Below are 16,644 nucleotides of genomic sequence, written 5' to 3' on the forward strand. Positions count from 1 at the left end.
GGGTGGTCAGAACAAGAACCTGCTACTCCTCGTGTCAGCTGGCGTGAGGGTGGTGGGCTACCTGGCCCTAGTGCAGGCCTTTTCCCGTCTCACCCCTCAGGATCTGGGCCTCTGCCCCCACCTCCCATCCCGACAGACCACTGTCTCCAAGAGCAGAGCTTTAACTTCAGAGTTTTAGTGTATTTACAAAAGTCCACAGCTCCAGCTGAAGGCCCCATTGTTCCGTGCTCGCCCCTGCCCCCAAGGCAACTGTCCCAAGACAGTTCAGCTTGCTCTGTGCTTGTCCAGGCAGAGGGCACAGGAGTGCCAAGTTTCTATTAGTGTAACATGATTGATTTCAAAACAAAACAAAACAAAAACAAAAAAACTGCTTATGTACTGTGAAAAAGGCTCAGGGACGAACCAGGGGCCCCTGAGCAGCCTTGCTGGTGAGGACACCCAAAACGGGCATGAGGCATAGCGTCCCTCATCCTCGCAACCGCCCACTCAGGCTCTTGAGCCCACGGCGCACCTCTCACCGCGCGCGCAGCGCTGACTGTCGGCGGTGCGCAGGCAGCTGAGAAAAGCTATGTACATCGAGGGGTTAGCACCAAGGAGGCGGCTGCTAGCCCCTGCTTGCCCCTCCAGGACCCCTCCTCTCCAGAAAAAAGTGGGGTTGGAAGGGGATCTCGCAGGACGGTCCTTAGAGCTGCCCGCAGGGGCGCAGCCTCATCTGAGAAGACAGGGCTCGGGCGGGAGGGCGGCGGGGCCGCAAAGCGCCTCCTCGATGTCCTCCAGGCAGCCCAGCAGGTCCATGTCGCGGAGCACGCGTCCCAGCAGCTCTAGCGTGGCCTCGCGCCGCGGTGTGCGCCGCCTCCAGGCCGCCAGCATGCTGTATTGCGCCTCGCGCAGGCAGCGCCCGTTCTGCAGCTCCAGCCGATCGATCTCGTGGTCGCTCAGCCCTAGGCGCCGCACGAATTCCTTCCAGCGCAACGGGGGCACGTTCTCCACCACGGCGTACAGCGTCGCGGGGTCATCAGCTGCGGGGACGGACGAGGGCCGGTGAGCCTCGGGCGGCAACCCCAGGCCCCGCCCCGCATCCTGCGCCCTCCGCCTCTCCTGGTCCCCTCTGGGGGCGCCTCCCGCGCTCCCCCGGCCCTCCCCCAGCCTCCTCGTCTCCAGCCGCAGGAGAAACTCACTGTCTAGGCTCTGTGGCTTGGGGGCGCTGTCCTCCCACTTCTGAAGGGGGGTGGGGATGGGGTCGGAGGCGAGGGCTGTCGCAAGGATGGGGTCAGCCCCCTGGTAGGGTGGTGCCACCTCTCTGCGGGGAGCCGCGAAGTTGGGACAGTCACCGGGGGTATAGGTGAAGCTGGAGGTGAAGGTGGAACTGAGCATGGGACTGAAGCCTAGGGTGGGGGTGAAGCCTGGAGTGGGACTGAAGCTTGGGGTTGGGGCCAGGGGCTTAGTAGTAGTTCCTTCAAGCTCCCCCTGAAAGAGAGAAGGTGGCGCTGCATTAGTGCCTGAGCGAAAATCAGCCCCGGCCCTCTTTATTCTGGATGGGGGTTGGGACTTAGAGGGAATGAGGCGAGCCCCCGGGGAAGTGAAGGATGATTCCTTCCTTCACTTCACTCTCAGATGACTCAGAAGGGGATCTGAGTATTAGGCAATTATAAGGAATGGTCAGGGACATTCGGGAGTAACTCTCTGATTTCGTCTCACCTCTTTTTCAGGTGTCGATTTCCCACAAACTGAGGACAAAGAAAGAAAGCATCATAAATTTCACTTCCTCTCTCAGCCCTGGCACCCTGGACTCAGCTGGCAGCGGGGACTTGTGGTGACATGCCTCAGGGCCTATGTGGCCCCAGGGACTAGAGAGCTACTGATGCAGCTCGACCTCTCCCCAGCCATCCAGGGCCACCTTCTGCCCAGAGTCCCCAGCGGTATGAACTGAGGGGACACTCCTCGCCTCCCTCCACACATGTCCATCGCACCCACCCACATCCTCCCTCACCCCCACCAGCTCCCTCTCCCTCCCAAAGGCCCCACTCACCAATGGAGTAGAGCTTGGACTTCCACCGTTGGTAGCGATACATTAAACCAATGAAGAGGAGGGATAAAAGGCAAAGACCAAAGAAGATGACCAGGGGCAACAGCACTGTGGTGCCTGCAGGCAAAGCAGGTGTTGGTCAGAGGAGTGGGCAGAGGGTGGCCGCACGGATAGATGGATGGGTGGGATGGATGGACGGGGGCGGCAAGGAGAGGGAGAGGGCAGGTGAGCATGGGCACCAGGTCACTTCTCCTCACCTGAGTCCTCAGTGCTCTTAACATTCTCAATCTGGGGTAGGCACAACTTCGTGCACTCCAGGCTTTTCTTACAGCTAAAAGAAGAGATGGCACTGGTGAATAGAGGCCCTACCATTGGAGGAACACAGAAAAACAACCACACGGATTGTTGGACATCCTTTCTTTACAAATATTTTTGCTGTCTCTTGATATCATTTGTTTTGGGAACTGATGCAGAAGAATGAAACACAGTTAATCATAGAATCATTTAATTTTAGAATTGGCAGGGATCTTGAAAAGACTGTGTAGAAAATGTGAAAAGCAGTCAGGGTCAGGGTGTAAATTCCAGTTCATTCCTTGGCTAGCAGTGTGAATCTAGGCGAGCCATTAACCCCCAAGCCTCGGTTTCCTCATCACCACAGGGATCACCCACCTCTCAGGATTGAGGATTAAGCCAAATCATTATGCCTCATTTAATAAGTGCTTGAGAAGGTAGCTAGCTAGCTGTTATGGGATTGCTGTTTCATCACTGTTTTGCTGATAAGAATCCTTTGGCAAAGAGAGGTTAAAGGGCTTTTTCTTAAATGACACTGCTAGTTACAGTACCTGACTTCGGGGAGTTGGGATCAAACATGCATGTGAAAAATTTAAAAACACATGTTACTGGGGCAGCCAGAGAGCACCCTGTAGAACTAGCAGATCTTCCATGTTGGGAGTTGTCACTGGACAGTGTGGAGTGATGAGAACTCTGTGGGGTGGTGCTGGAAGGAACTTGAGAGAGTGAGTTCCCAGCAGGAAGCTGAAAGCAGGGAGAGGCACTTTAGCCCATCTCTCAAGCTCATGGTGAGAACCACATAGAATGGTATAAAAGTGATTTCAAGAAGAGATGAAGACGGCCGGGCACAGTGGCTCACACCTGTAATCTCAGCACTTTGGGAGGCAGAGGCAGGTGGATCACCAGGAGTTTGAGACCAGCCTGACCAAGATGGTGAAACCCCATCTCTACTAAAAATACAAAAATTAGCCAGGCATGGTGGCACGTGCCTGTAATCCCAGCTACTCGGGAGGCTGAGGCAGGAGAATTGCTTGAACCTGGGAGGCAGAGGTTGCAGTGAGCCGAGATCGCGCCACTGCATTCCAGCCTGGGCGACAGAGCAGGACTCTGTCTCAAAAAAAAAAAAAAAAAAAAGATGAAGATCAATGGAAAATAAATAGCTTTGTGTCAGACATGTTGTAGGTTTTGTTTGTTTGTTTTTGGTTCTCACAAATTCACCAAATGAATGTCATTACGCTTACTTTAAATATAAGAATGGTAAGGCCCAGGCCAGGCGTGGTGGCGGCTCATGCTTGTAATCCTAGCACTTTGGGAGGCCAAGGAGGAAGATTGCTTGAGCCCAGGAGTCTGAGGCCAGCCTGGGCAACATAGTAGGACCCTGTCTCTACAAACAGTAAAAAATTAGCTGGGCGTAGTGGTGTGTACCTGTAATCCCAGCTACTCAGGAGGCTAAGGCAAGAGGATAGCTTGAGTCCTGGAGGTGGAGGCTGAGCCATGGTTGCGCCACTGCACTCCAGCCTGGGTGACAGAGTGAAACCCTGTCTCAAAAAAAAAAAAAAAAAAAGCCAAAAGAAAAGTCGGGCTCAGAGATGTTAAGAAACTTGCCCGAGGTCACATAGCCAGTAAGTGGCTATGCTGGGGTTCAAACTCTGAGAGCCCTCAGAGTTTATTCTTTGCAAGTGAGTGACAAGAACAGCCTCTGTGGAGCCAGGAGTGAGGAGGCCTGGACAAAGTGACTAAGGAGGAAATACCATATTGCATCAAACCTAAGACGCCATCAAGAATAAAAGGCAGTTTTCTTTACATTACTACCCAGACGCAAACAAAGCTGCCAATTCAACCATGACGAATCATCAATTATAGGAAGTTTGATTTCAGAGCTGTAAGAGTGTATGTCCTAGAACCAATGAACTATCATAGATCCAAGAATCTACATATCTGAGTTGGAAGGGCTGCAAGTCCTTGGGGCATGATCTTGTATCCTCAAAGACTTCTTCAGATTTGAAGAGCAAGGGGAAGGACTGCCTGGTGTCTTAATGAAGTGTCTCCTATTCAGCCAGTAGGAGCCTGAGCACTCTGGGGCATCCTGGCATCCGTTGCCCCGCTAATGGCTCCCACCACAGTCACCCGTCCCACCCATGCTACCATCCAGTGCCCAGCAGCTCTCAGAGATACTCACTTACTACAGGAGACACACTCGTTTTCTCTTAGAAAGAAGCCTGCATGGCAGGTGCACACGGTGTTCTGTTTCTCCTGGCCTGTAGGGAGAAGTGCGGCACAGCTAAAGGAGGAGTGCCTGCACCCCCACCCCACAGGACAGAGGAAGTGACGAGGGACAGGGTGGGGGTGGCCAGAGAGGGGTTGGTTGTCAGACCCACAGACTACAGGAGGGGGAAGGAAAGGAAGTGCCACCACATGGGGAAGGGGCCAACCCCTGGGGTGGGGAGAGGGCTTGGCGTCAGGAGAGCTGTGCTCACAGGAGAGGTGCACGGTCCCATTGAGGCAGAGGCTGCAATTGAAGCACTGGAAAAGGTTTTCACTCCAATAATGCCGGTACTGGTTCTTCCTGCAGCCACACACGGTGTCCCGGTCCACTGTGCAAGAAGAGATCTCCACCTGGCCCATTTCTGGTGAGGGGAGAAGATGGGGTATGAGTCCTGCATCCTCCTGTCCCTGCATCCCCTTCCTGACATACCCCTAAGTGTGCGTCTGTCTCTGTAACACACACTCACATCCATGCAGTGTCCCACCGACACACATACCTTCCTGCCCACACTCACCAGCCCGCACACAGACAGGCATGCACACACCGCTCAAGACCCACCTGACTCTCCAGCCTGTGCACACTCACCCTTTCGGCATTTGGAGCAGCTGAGGCAGTGTCTGAGGTGGTTCTCTGAAGCGGTGAAGGAGCCGCTCTCACACTCCCTGCAGTCCGTATCCTGCCCCGGGCCTGGACAGTCATTGTACAAGTAGGTTCCTGTGAATGTGGCAGCAGAGTTAGGCTGCGGGTGAGAGCTCAAGGAAGGAGCCCCATGCTAGGGACAACAGCCAGGGCCGATTCCCTGAAGTCTCTAGGAGAGGAGGGAGGGAGAAAATCCCAGCCCAGGAGAGGCAGCAAAGTTAGGGAAGAACATGCAGAGGAAGAAGCAGCACCCCAGACCTGAGGGCATTCACCGTTTCCACTTGCCCCTACCTTTGTGGCACTTGGTACAGCAAATGGAATTATTTTGAGGGTGGATATATTTTCCTTGGGGACACACACTATCTCTCTTCTCCCTGTCCCTGAGGTGAGGGACCAGTCCAATAACCCCTGAGGGGTGTATTCCCACCAACAGCTCCAGGAGCACCTGGGGAAGAATCGGGTAGAGGAGACACCATCAGGAGAGGGAGGGATGGGAAGCTTAGAGGCAGCAGATCTAAAATTTCCCGGGCTCAAGGCTTTCCTCAATGAAACATTTTGCCCAGGCCACCCCACTCATGGAGTTTAGAGTTCTTCAGACAGTTGGGACCATACAGTCTGATGCTTAATTGCTCCCTAGTTGTCCTGTGTGTTCATTTTTGTTCCCTCAACTCAAAGCTAGTAGGCCCCAGATCTAAGCTGTATTTTTTTTTGAGGTAGGATCTTGCTCTGTTGTCCAGGCTGGAGTGCAGTGATGCAATCACTGCAGCCTCCACCACCCACGCTCAAGCAGTCCTCCCACCTTAGCCTCCTGAACAGCTGGGACTACAGGCGTGCACCACCATGCCCAGCTCATTTTATTTATTTTTAGTAGAGGCAGGGTCTTGTTCTGTTGCTCAGACTGGTCTCAAAATCCTGGGCTCAAGTGATCCTCCCACCTTGGCTTCTCAAAGTGCTAGGATTACAGGCGTGAGCCCAGCCCTGTATTTTATCCTTACTGTGAAATCCCCCACAGCAGCTAACAGTGCCGGACACAGGGCAGATGTTGAAAGGATGTGTTTTTGATTGGGAATTGGCAGGTTACTTCAGTGATGGCCCTTTCTTCCAACAAGCAGCCCTAAAGATTGCGGTGGTGTTTCTCCATCTGGGTGCTGGGTTCACCGTGTGATCACTTTGTGAACAGTCACAGAGGTAAGCAATGAGGATCTATGCACATCCCGGGAGTATGTTACACCATGAAAAGCTTTCTGAAAAGGTCAGCTGGTGGTGGGGGCGAGTGATGTTCCCGTGAGCACCACTCCTGGGGAGTGGGCAGAAGCAGAAGGAAGTTTATTTACATGTTTGTATCAAACCTTCCTCTGCCTCCTGTCCTCACATTCCCTGGCCCATCCCCTCCACCTCAAAATTTACAAACACCCAGGGTTGGCAAGGACAAATGGGGAGGAGAGTAAAAGGGAAAGGTTGGGGATCCGACATGGGTAGATGGGGGACAAAGTTGAAATGGGGGCAGGAGTGGGCAAAGGTGTGCAGGACACAGGCAAATAGAGCTGGCCAAGGCTAGTGACCCAGCTTGGATGACTGTCAGGTCAGAGCTGAGGGCGTGCTGGGGAGTCCTGGAGCCCCCTGCATGCCATGGCATTCCGGAAGGTATGCTTTGCAGTCTCAGGCCAACCCCACAGCCGCTAAACGGCTTGTCCTGTTCTGGCATCAGAGTTGTCCTGTTCTGGCATCAGTGCCAGGAAAGCAAAGCCAGGAGTGAATATTTAGCTCTAACTTGGACTTTGATCTCTGCCAGCTTCATTTCTGGTTTTCCCTGGGCTTCAGTTTTTTTTTTTTCTACTATAAGAGACACTTCGTGTAAAGATAAGAGGGTGTCCTCAACGTCTGTTAAACACGGGGGAGCAACTGACTCACTCCAGATCACAGAAACCTCAGGGCAGGGAAGGAGGGTCAGGCAGCCCACAGCCACCCAGCCTCACCAACTCCACATTTCGGAGCAGGAGGCCAGTCACACCTGAGTCAGCCACGGGGAGACGCTGCAGCTGTAGCTGTGCAGGCCCGGAAGTTCAAGCCTCAGCCGCAAACGTGGGAAGCCACACACAGAAACACAACAGCAGCCCCGCAGGTGGAGGCGTGTGCCCCTGCTCAGAGGACAACAACCTTCCCCTGCCCACGCCAGCCAACACCGTGCCACCTCCCCCGAGAACAGGACTGGGGCTTCCAGGGCAACAGGAAGGGTTTGGGGTGGTGATGGGAAGAACTTCCCAATCCTGAAGTGTGGTTCCTTTCCCCGAAGAAGCCACTGGAGCACCTAAGGTCACTGGCACTTTGAATCCCATCCAGGGGGCTTGAAGCAGAGTCAACAGGCAGAGACAGAGTCATGACGAAGAACTGGGGGACGCCAGCCCCAGACAGCCTTAAAGGGAGCTTTTTAAGGGACCTCTGGCCAGTGGGGGATGAGCCTCCCTGGAGGGAGGAAGGGAGAGAGGCTTTCTCAGGCCATGTGTTCCCTTCTCTTTCCAGCACTCTGGGGGTTAAGTCAGATCCGGGAAAGGGAAATCTTTTCCCAGCAACTCCGCCCCAGTGACTCAGGCCAGAGGGAGGGAGACCTAGGGAGGGGAGAGGGAACTAGCAGCTTCCCCAGCTCCTCAAGGGTCATGAGTCAGCAGAAAGGCAGAAGGCACCAGCCTGCAAGTGGGACTCCATCTAATCCCTTCTTCCTATGGCCCAGTCCCTCCTTCCCATCCCCACTCAACCCCCTTTCAACCCCTCCCCATTCAAAGAGCCAGGCCACAGACCCTTGTCCCACTTGGCCCATGTGTTCCCGGAAATGCCTCCCTCTCCCCATTCCATCCCAAAGGGAAGTCTCCCTCGACCCTGGCTTCCGCCCATCAGGTCTGCGCCCTCCCTTCCCTGAGGGCCACTTGGCTCCTCCTAGCCCCTCAGTGGCCTTTAGCTGAGGCCCCACCCCAGCTCCTCCTCCCAGTTCAACAAGTCTCCAACAGCTAAACCCGTTCCGTGAGCTCTCACTCCATCCCCCAACACTCCCCAGTCCCAGCAGGAAGCAAGCCAAGGCTGCCCTCCCACCCTGGGTTCACCGCATTCCCACAGCCTGGCTGGTTCTGACCAGTTGTGCTGGGTTTGGGGGCCTCTCTGGGGTCCCCAGACAATCCTTAGGAAACGAGGCCAGTTCTGAGTCTCCACAGCCCCTCCCCAAGCCCACTGGCAATACAGGAAAGCCTCCAGAGCCCTGAACACCCACTTCCAGGAACGAGGGCGCAGGCAAGAAGGGATGCCGGATGGAAGAACCAGCCCTGCTTCCCAGGCTTCCCCTGGCCCCCAGAATGCTCCAGGTCAGCCCTCTCTGATCCCTAGGAGCCAGGGCCCTCAGACTCCCCACTACTGGACACCACTGCTGGCACCAGCTGGCCCCAGTGAGCCCAGTCCTCAGCAGTTGCGTAAATGAAGCAAAACAGCAGAAACAGGAGGTGAGCTCTTTAGGCCCAGACTCCAGCCTGGAGCAGAAGGGCAGGAAGCTGGGGTGCCTGTGGAGAGACAGTTGAGGGGGTGGCCCAACACCCCTCCAACTCCCCCACAGTTTCCGCCAGAGGAGGCTTTAAAGTGTGACTTCCTGTGCTGGGGCTGCAGAGTGAGGAGGCGATGCTGAGATCGGCCTTGTGGTCTGACCCTGATCCAGCCACCTTGCAGGGACCCAATTAGTCTTCCTTTCCCCTCATTCATGTGTCTGTTCATTTAATGTCAAGGTGTTGGGGGAGGTCATGGCAGCTTCTCCTCCAAGGGCCCAGTTGAGATCCCATCTCCCTCCCGTGAAGCCTCCATTGATGATGTCTGTTTCCTCCACCCCAGCTCCTTAGAAACCCATAGCCCCTGTGAACTGGAAGCACGTGAACTGACCCTATCGACTTTTGGCTCTTATCATAATATGGTTATGCTGGGTGACAGATATGATCTCCCCAAAGTGACCATGAACCTTGTAAGATGAGAGATCAAAGAATGTCTTGGTCAGAAAGTGTCTTATCCTCCCCAGGTGTCCTCTCAGGTCCCAGAACCAGGCCTCCAGACTGGGAGCAGATAAATATGGATCAACTGATGGATCTAATGACTCATCTGTCTTCCACTCTAGTAGAAGCCAGTGATTCCCAAAGAGGGAGGTGAGGAGACAGCACCCCTGGTAGGAATATATTTATCTCCGGGGGAGAGTTTTCAGACCATCCCCCCACCTCCCCACACACAAGCACATACACCCTGACTGAAGAGTCTGGTGTGCTCCTCTCCTTTTGAGAACCCCTGATGAGTGAACACAGTGCGTCCGAATGATACAAAGGCAGAAAGAAGTTGCAGCACGTCTCCTCTAGCTTGGTAGGCACACCCTTCCACATGACCACTCCCTGACCCTTAACATGCCCCAGACGGAATTCATCCATCTCCTCACCTAGAGAGATGACACACCATTGACTTCCCGAACAAATGCTGCGAACTTGCCACACGCTCTTTCCCCAGGGCCCCATCCCTATCCCTGCCGCCATCCCATGTGTGAGTTCATCTTGCCAGGCCTGCCCCTGTGATCTCTCAGTCCTCTCCACATCCCCGGGTTGCCTCACACCTGGGTTATTGCAGGTGTCTTCTAGCCTCTCTCCTGCTCCCATCCATCCTACACACTTTTTTTTATCTTCATTCAGGCTTTCACTTGCACGCACAAGTGTGTGAACCTTCCTCTGCATCTCCAGGACCTGGCTCCAAACAGCACGTCCATGGTCATGGAAATGATCTGAATAAGCACTTCCAGAGATGCCTCATTACTTTTTTTTTTTCTTTTTGAAACAGGGTCTCACTCTGTCGTCCAGGGTGAAGTGCAGTGGCACAATCATAGCTCACTGCAACCTTCTCCACCAGGATGGAATGTAGTGGTGTGGTCAGGGCTCACTACAACCTCCACCTCCTGGGCCCAAGCCATCCTCCCGAGCTCAGTCTCCCGAATAGCTGGGATGACAAGCACGTCCCGCCATGCCCCGCTAATCTTTGTATTTTTTGTAGAGACAGGGTTTCGCTGTGTTGTCCAGGCTGGTCTCGAACTCCTGGCTGGACTCAACCAGTCCACACTCCTCGGCCTCCTGAAGTGCTGGAATTACAGGCATGAGCCACGGCACCCATCTGAGATGCCTCACCTCACTTCTAATCGCAATCCGGGCACAGAGTGTGCCCTAGGTGAACAGCTTCTGAATAAACGAATGAATGAATTCCTCCACCTGGAACCATATTCAACACTCTTCCTCCATCCTCTCCCCCACTCCCTCTAATTTTCCCATTCACATTTCTTAGTGTTTCTCAACATGGTCTTTCCACTCCCGAACCAAGGTGCCTGGCTTCCTGCCACCCTGCCAATCAACACAAAATCCCATCTCTCCATTCCTCTCCTCTTCCTCACATCAGTGTCCAACTCTGCTTCCCTCCTTTATAGCTCCCTGACAGGCAGTGACTTCAGGTGTCAGCTCCACATCCACTTTTCTATGAGGCTTTCCCTCCCCCATCCCATCTGACCCATCTCTTGTTCCTTAATTCATTCAGCAAATAGTTAAGGGACACAGTTTATGTGACAGGTCCTGTATGGGTGCTAGGGATGTTGAGGTGGATAATACACAACTTGTGCTCTCAAGAGCTCTGGCTTGAGTCAAAGACAGTCAGTTGTAGGCACTGAGATTTACACAGGGAGTGCTGCAGTTGCACAGGGAAGGACACTGAAGCAGCGTGGGGAAGCTCCTGAATTTTCTGGAGCTGAGCACAGGAGCTGAGACCTGCTAAGCAAGGCAAGACAGTGGACTAAGGCTCATCTCCTTCCCCAGTTCCTCCTCCTCCCCCTGGTGCTGCAGGACACCACATCACAATGCATTTGTGGATATTTTCCTCGGGATTGCTCTGAAATCATTTTTTCACTGTAAGCCATCTTGGTTACCAGGCTGGAAGCTCTTTGAGAGCAGCAAAATCCTGTTTGCTTTGCCACAATCTCTCCTGTATCATTCTTCCCTACTTCCCTACCCCAGTTCTCTCTCTCTCTCACACACACACAGACACACACACACACTGTGAGCTCTGCAGTGCCCATTGAATGGTGAGAAATTCAGAAGGGTGTTGCATTCCCTTTGTTTCCCCTTTCCTCCAGCTCCAGGCCAGGCTTCTGTCCCTTAGGAGACATAATCCCACCTGGGCTGAAGCACCCCAGGACGCAGGCACTTCCCTTCACCTGTTCAGGCTACCTTTACCCTCTGTTTTCCAAACACAGGTAGCCACCCAGTAATCACTACTAATCACAGCAACATAAAAACTTTGTTGAGTGCTTTCTATTTGCTACAACCTATTCCCCCGATGGGCTGTCAAAGCTGTGGGCAGGGATTTTGTTCTCTGCTGTAATCCCAGCACCTATCACAGTGTCTAGTCCAGAGCGCACATTTAATAAATCAAATGAACACTTAACATGTATCAGTCTATTCAATCTTCAAAACAACAGTATGAGGTCACGACTGTGACACCCATTTTGGAGATAAAGAAACGAAGGCATGGAAGGTTAGGTTATATAAGCTGCTCTTGTTCATGCAGGAGGTATGTGAGGGAGCCAGGGCCGCCGCCAAACAGAAAACAGAAGCAGGATGTCAGGGCAGCTGGCTGGTGTGGAGACCGTAGGGGAAGGACAGTGGGAAGAAGGGAAGAGGGGGTGGGACTAAGGAGGCAGCAGGAGGCAGAAGAAGAATGAGACCCTGACAAGAGACGTGCTGCCTGGGGACCTGGGGCTGGGACCAGAGTGGAGCAGAGAGGAGGGGAAGGAGGATTAGTGAGAAAAGATTTCAAAAAAAGAGGCTCTGAGAAGTCTGAGGAGAGTCTGGGGAGATTGTTGGAAGAAAGGAATGGTGGGAGAAGAAGAGTATAAGGCACTGAAGAGAGGGGAGGTAGGCGCAGCCTTCAGAGGCCGGGCAGGACAGGGCCACAACAGGGCAGGGAAAATCTGCCCGACTAGATGGGCCCAGGGCATCTGAACAGGATGATTCCCGGACCAAGACATGGAGGACGATCAAGGATACACTGAAACAAGGCTGAGGCCAGAGAAAGGGACATTTTCCAGTGACGAAAACAACTTTCTACCAACTTCCCCAAACTGAACTGTAGAATAAGAAACCAAAGGATTGTTGCTTAGGTCTGTGGGAAGCAGCGGGGAGGGGAAGCTGGAGCACAGGCCCAGGGACACTGACCAGGTGGGGGTAGGGCTAGCTCCCTGGGAAGGCTCAGTCCCACAGAGGCCACCTGCCTAGCAGCAGGCAAAAGGGTAAAGAATGTCCCCAGGTGAGAGGCCGGGGCTTGGCCAGGGCACTGGGGACACTGTCCACTGGGTTGCCCTGCCCCACTAGTGTCCCAGCCCATTCTCAAATACCTCCCACCACGAGCATCCCAAACCCACCACACCACCCCATCCCCGCTCCTCAACTCACTCCCCGACTTCACCAGCCGCCAAAATCCTGCACTACGGGGTGTGCTCCGCCAGGTTCCACAGGCAGCCTCGCCTCCCCACAGCCCAACACATGCCAGGCCAGCCAGCCGACCGGAGGGACAGAATTCAGAACCGTCTGGACTCCCCGAGCGCTAACCTTTCTACGCCCACTCCCTTCCTTTCCCCGCCAAATCTGCCCCACCCTGGGCCTATCTCCTGCCCACATTCCCTTGGCCCCCCGCAAACTTCCACGGCTGTCAGGGGCCAGGGCTTCCTTTTACTCTCTCCCTTTCAAACTTCTCCCATTCCCCTGCCTCAGTGCAGCCCCTACTCCAAGAGGCGGATGAATCGGAACCCCACACTGGCAGTGGCTGAGGTTAGGACCTGCAGGCCTGAGGCTGGCGCCAGGACCAGGCCCGGGCAGGAGAGGGCCCATGCCGGCCGGACGGTGCCTCGCCCACCAGCCCACTCTTCCCTTTGTCCCTGGTCTCACCAGTGGCAGCAGCAGGTCAGGCACGGTGGAGAGGCCCATGCCAGACAGCTATGGCCTCTCACTCCCCCATTTGGGCTCAGGGCAGTGTGGCAGCGGCAGTGCTGGCGGCTTCCCGGGACTCGGTCTGTCCAGGACGTCCCAAGTGCCTTGGGGTGACAGTTGAGGGTTCAGACTCGGGCATAGAGATCACGGCCTGGTCCCAGTGATCTTGAACCCCAAAGGCCAGAACTGGAGCCTGAGTCCAGAGAATTCTGAGAAAATTAAAGCAGAGAGGAGGCGAGAGAAGGTGGGAGGGGAAGAGTGAGGCGGTGTTGCAACAGCGGGACAGGAAGAGCTGGAGGAGGAGGCCAGAGGAGGCGGGAGGAGGAGGCCCAACGTTCTTTAACTCTTTGTAGTCCAGTCACAAGCACAGGAGTCCCAGATCTGGCTGCCTTGCGCCCCTAACCCACCAATCCGACCACTCGCAACCAAACACCAAGGGGCAATAAGCCCCTTGCCCGCATCACTAGCCTTTCCCAAATGGATCACAGCAGTGAAAAGACCCAGAGTTTGGGAGTCAAATTCTCTGGGTTCCAGTTCAGAATGCTTAGCTTTTTAGCTAAGAATGTGTCTTGGACACATAACTGAACCTCTCAGACACGTAACTGAACCTCTCTGGGTCTGTTTTCCAATTTGCAGAGTGGAGATAACCTGTCTCCTGGGGTTCCTGTGAGGATTTGTTCAGATGGGAGAGATATAGATAAGCGTCTGACACATGATAGGTACTCCATGTCCCTTAGTAATCCTCCCCTTTACTCCAGAGTTCTTCACTAGCCTCCTAGTCTCCCTCTTTCTTGGGAATTTACTGATCCTATCCAAACTTCAAAGTAAGTCCTAACCCTCGTTTTCTGCTCTGACTGGGTCCCTGCCACTCCTCACCCCAGGTCTCATCCAGTCTCTGCCTGGCCAGGTCCCCCCACCCTGCCCCACTGTTGATCCTGGCTCTGCCACCAATCATGGGACATCAGGCAACTCCTCTCCTAAGCCTCTGTTGGTTCCTCATTTATTAAATAGGGGTAACGATGCCCACCCACCTACATGGGGAAAGTAATGCCATGAGAATCAATGAGACATATCCACGCTGCTGCTGTGGAAATAAAAATATCTCCATCAGGTGTTCCTAGCATATTCCCAGTGCCCTTTTCCTAAATATTCCAATACATCAATTATAACTCACCTTAGAGATCATCTACTACAACCCCCTAGGTTTTTTTATTTCTTCGTTTGCTTGTTTTTCATTTTTGTTTTTGTTTTGAGGGTCCACTCTGTTTCCCAGTCTGGAGTGCAGTGGTACCATCACAGCTCACTGCAGCCTCGACCTCCCAGGCTCAAGTAATCCTCCCAACTCAGCCTCCCAAGTAGCTGGGACTATAGGTGTATACCACTATGCCCGGGTAATGTTTGTATTTTTTGTAGAGACAGGGTCTCACCATGTTACACAGGCAGGTCTTGAACTCCTGGGCCCAAACGATCTGCCCACCTCAGCCTCCTAAAGTGCTAGGATTACAGGTGTGAGCCACCATGCCCGGCCAACTGCCCAGTTTTATAGAGGAGAAAACTGAGGTCCAGAAACCCCATGTGCCAGGAGGCAGAGCCAAGAGAGAACCCCGGACTCCCGACTCCCGGTCCAAGGGCCCCTTTGGCTATGAGAGACACACTACCACTTTTTCTGTCGCTGAGTCAGACCCCACATCCTGACTCTGGTTACTTTATGCCATCCTCATTGATGCAGACATCTCCCAAGAGAATCCTACAACAAAGGTACCACATTTACCCAACTATCTTCTTGGTACAATGACCTTCCCTACACTCAGCCATCCCCAAGGGCCTGCAGCTGCTGAGGCTGCTAGAAATGCAGGCAGGCAGAGAAGGGGGAGGTCCTAGGGCTTTGGAACTTGAAACCAGAGCTCCTCACCCCTTCTTCCTCTGAGATGACCTCCCATCCCCAAGTCCACCGTCCCCTGGCTCTTCCTGGCTTCCCTTCTGTGATCCGTAGATGAGAATGGAGCTTCGGTGTCCCTCACTGCGGGGGGAGCCGACTTTACTTCACCCCATCGTCCAGCTTCTGGAGACCTGTAGAGTTGAAGCTGGATTCAGAAAGGAAGCAGCTCACCACCATCACAAAGGGAGACCCCAAGGACAGTAGAAGCGAACCCAAAGCAGTGTTCTTGAAGAAGCAAGGGCCTTAGAATCAAGTGCAAGTTTCCAGTATGGAGCAGCGAGAAGAACCTCGGTCTGCTCATCTAAAAAATGGGAAACCTGCTGGTACCCTTCATAGAGCTGGCTTGATGCTTAAATCAAGCATATAAAGTGTTTAGCAAGTGTTTGCTATATATTAAGCATTTAATAAGTGGTAGCAATTATTTTTTTTTTTTTAAAAACAGGAGCTTGCTCTCACCCAGGCTAAAGTGCAATGGTGCAATCATAGCTCACCTAACCTAGAACTCCTGGCCTCAAGCTAGCCTACCACCTCAGCCTTCTGAGTGGCTAAGACTACCATCGCACACCACTATGCCCAGCTAGTTGTATTAATGATTAATAACAACTTCAGAAGGATAAGTGATACATGGGAGTGTGGTATGTGAGAGGGCAGCAAAAAAAAAAAAAAAAAAAAAAAAAAAGGCAGAGCACAGTGGCTCACACCTGTAATCCCAGCACTTTGGGAGGCTGAGGCGGGCGGATCACAAGGTCAGGAGTTCGAGACCAACCTGACCAACATGGTGAAACACTGTCTCTACTAAAAATACAAAAATTAGCCAGGCGTGGTGACGCGTGCCTGTAATCCCAGCTACTCAGGAGGCTGAGGCAGGAGAATTGCTTGAACCCAGGAGGCAGAGGTTGTAGTGAGCCGAGATCCTGCCACTGCACTCCAGCCTGGGCAACAGAGCAAGTCTCTGTATCAAAAAAAGAAACCAACTTCAATGTCCTATTTTTTTTTTTTTTTTTTTGATAGAGTTTCACTCTTGTTGCCCAGGCCGAAGTGCAGTGGCGCAATCTCGGCTCACTGCAACCTCTGCCTCTCGGGTTTAAGCAATTCTCCTGCCTCAGCCTCCCAAGTAGCTGGGATTATAGGCATGTGACATCACGCCCGGCTAATTTTTTGTATTTAATAGAGACGGGGTTTCACCGTGTTAGCCAGGTTGGTCTCAAACTCCTGACTTCAGGTGATCCACCCACCCTGGCCTCCCAAAGTGCTGGGATTACAGGCATGAGCCACCACACCCGGCCTCAATATCCTATTTTTAATGTTATAAGGTATTTCTAATAGTCTGTGCAAAGTGCCGAAGCCGTGACACATAGCCTGGCACAAAAGGAGAATATTTTTCAATATTTAGGATAAATGCGTATTTACTCAATAACTTTACAACTTTGACATGTCATATTACATTTTTCAATAA

General features: G+C 53.2%; 1 protein-coding gene across 4 annotated transcripts in view; it reads right to left on the reverse strand.

Annotated features, from left to right (window-relative positions):
• Positions 1-159: 159 nt before the first annotated feature.
• Positions 160-16,644, reverse strand: part of LOC116472574 (tumor necrosis factor receptor superfamily member 1A) — a 54,671-nt gene continuing 38,186 nt past the window's right edge. For 2 of the 4 annotated variants that reach the window (XM_032159374.2, XM_032159373.2), the window contains 9 exons: positions 5,514-5,667; positions 5,169-5,297; positions 4,795-4,944; positions 4,497-4,575; positions 2,284-2,357; positions 2,030-2,143; positions 1,699-1,727; positions 1,179-1,467; positions 160-1,019 (listed from right to left, as the gene is read on the reverse strand). In XM_032159374.2, the coding sequence (XP_032015265.1) occupies positions 709-1,019; positions 1,179-1,467; positions 1,699-1,727; positions 2,030-2,143; positions 2,284-2,357; positions 4,497-4,575; positions 4,795-4,944; positions 5,169-5,297; positions 5,514-5,667 (1,329 nt within the window). In that variant the 3' untranslated portion in view covers positions 160-708. Of the gene's footprint in view, positions 1,020-1,178; positions 1,468-1,698; positions 1,728-2,029; positions 2,144-2,283; positions 2,358-3,306; positions 3,399-4,496; positions 4,576-4,794; positions 4,945-5,168; positions 5,298-5,513; positions 5,668-13,207; positions 14,105-16,644 lie in introns of those variants that run through there. The other 2 variants (XM_032159377.2, XM_058443566.1) reach the window with 2 other exon arrangements.

Source organism: Hylobates moloch, unplaced genomic scaffold (assembly GCF_009828535.3).
Source record: "Hylobates moloch isolate HMO894 unplaced genomic scaffold, HMol_V3 SCAFFOLD_8, whole genome shotgun sequence".
In the NCBI taxonomy this organism is placed as follows: Eukaryota; Metazoa; Chordata; class Mammalia; order Primates; family Hylobatidae; genus Hylobates; species Hylobates moloch.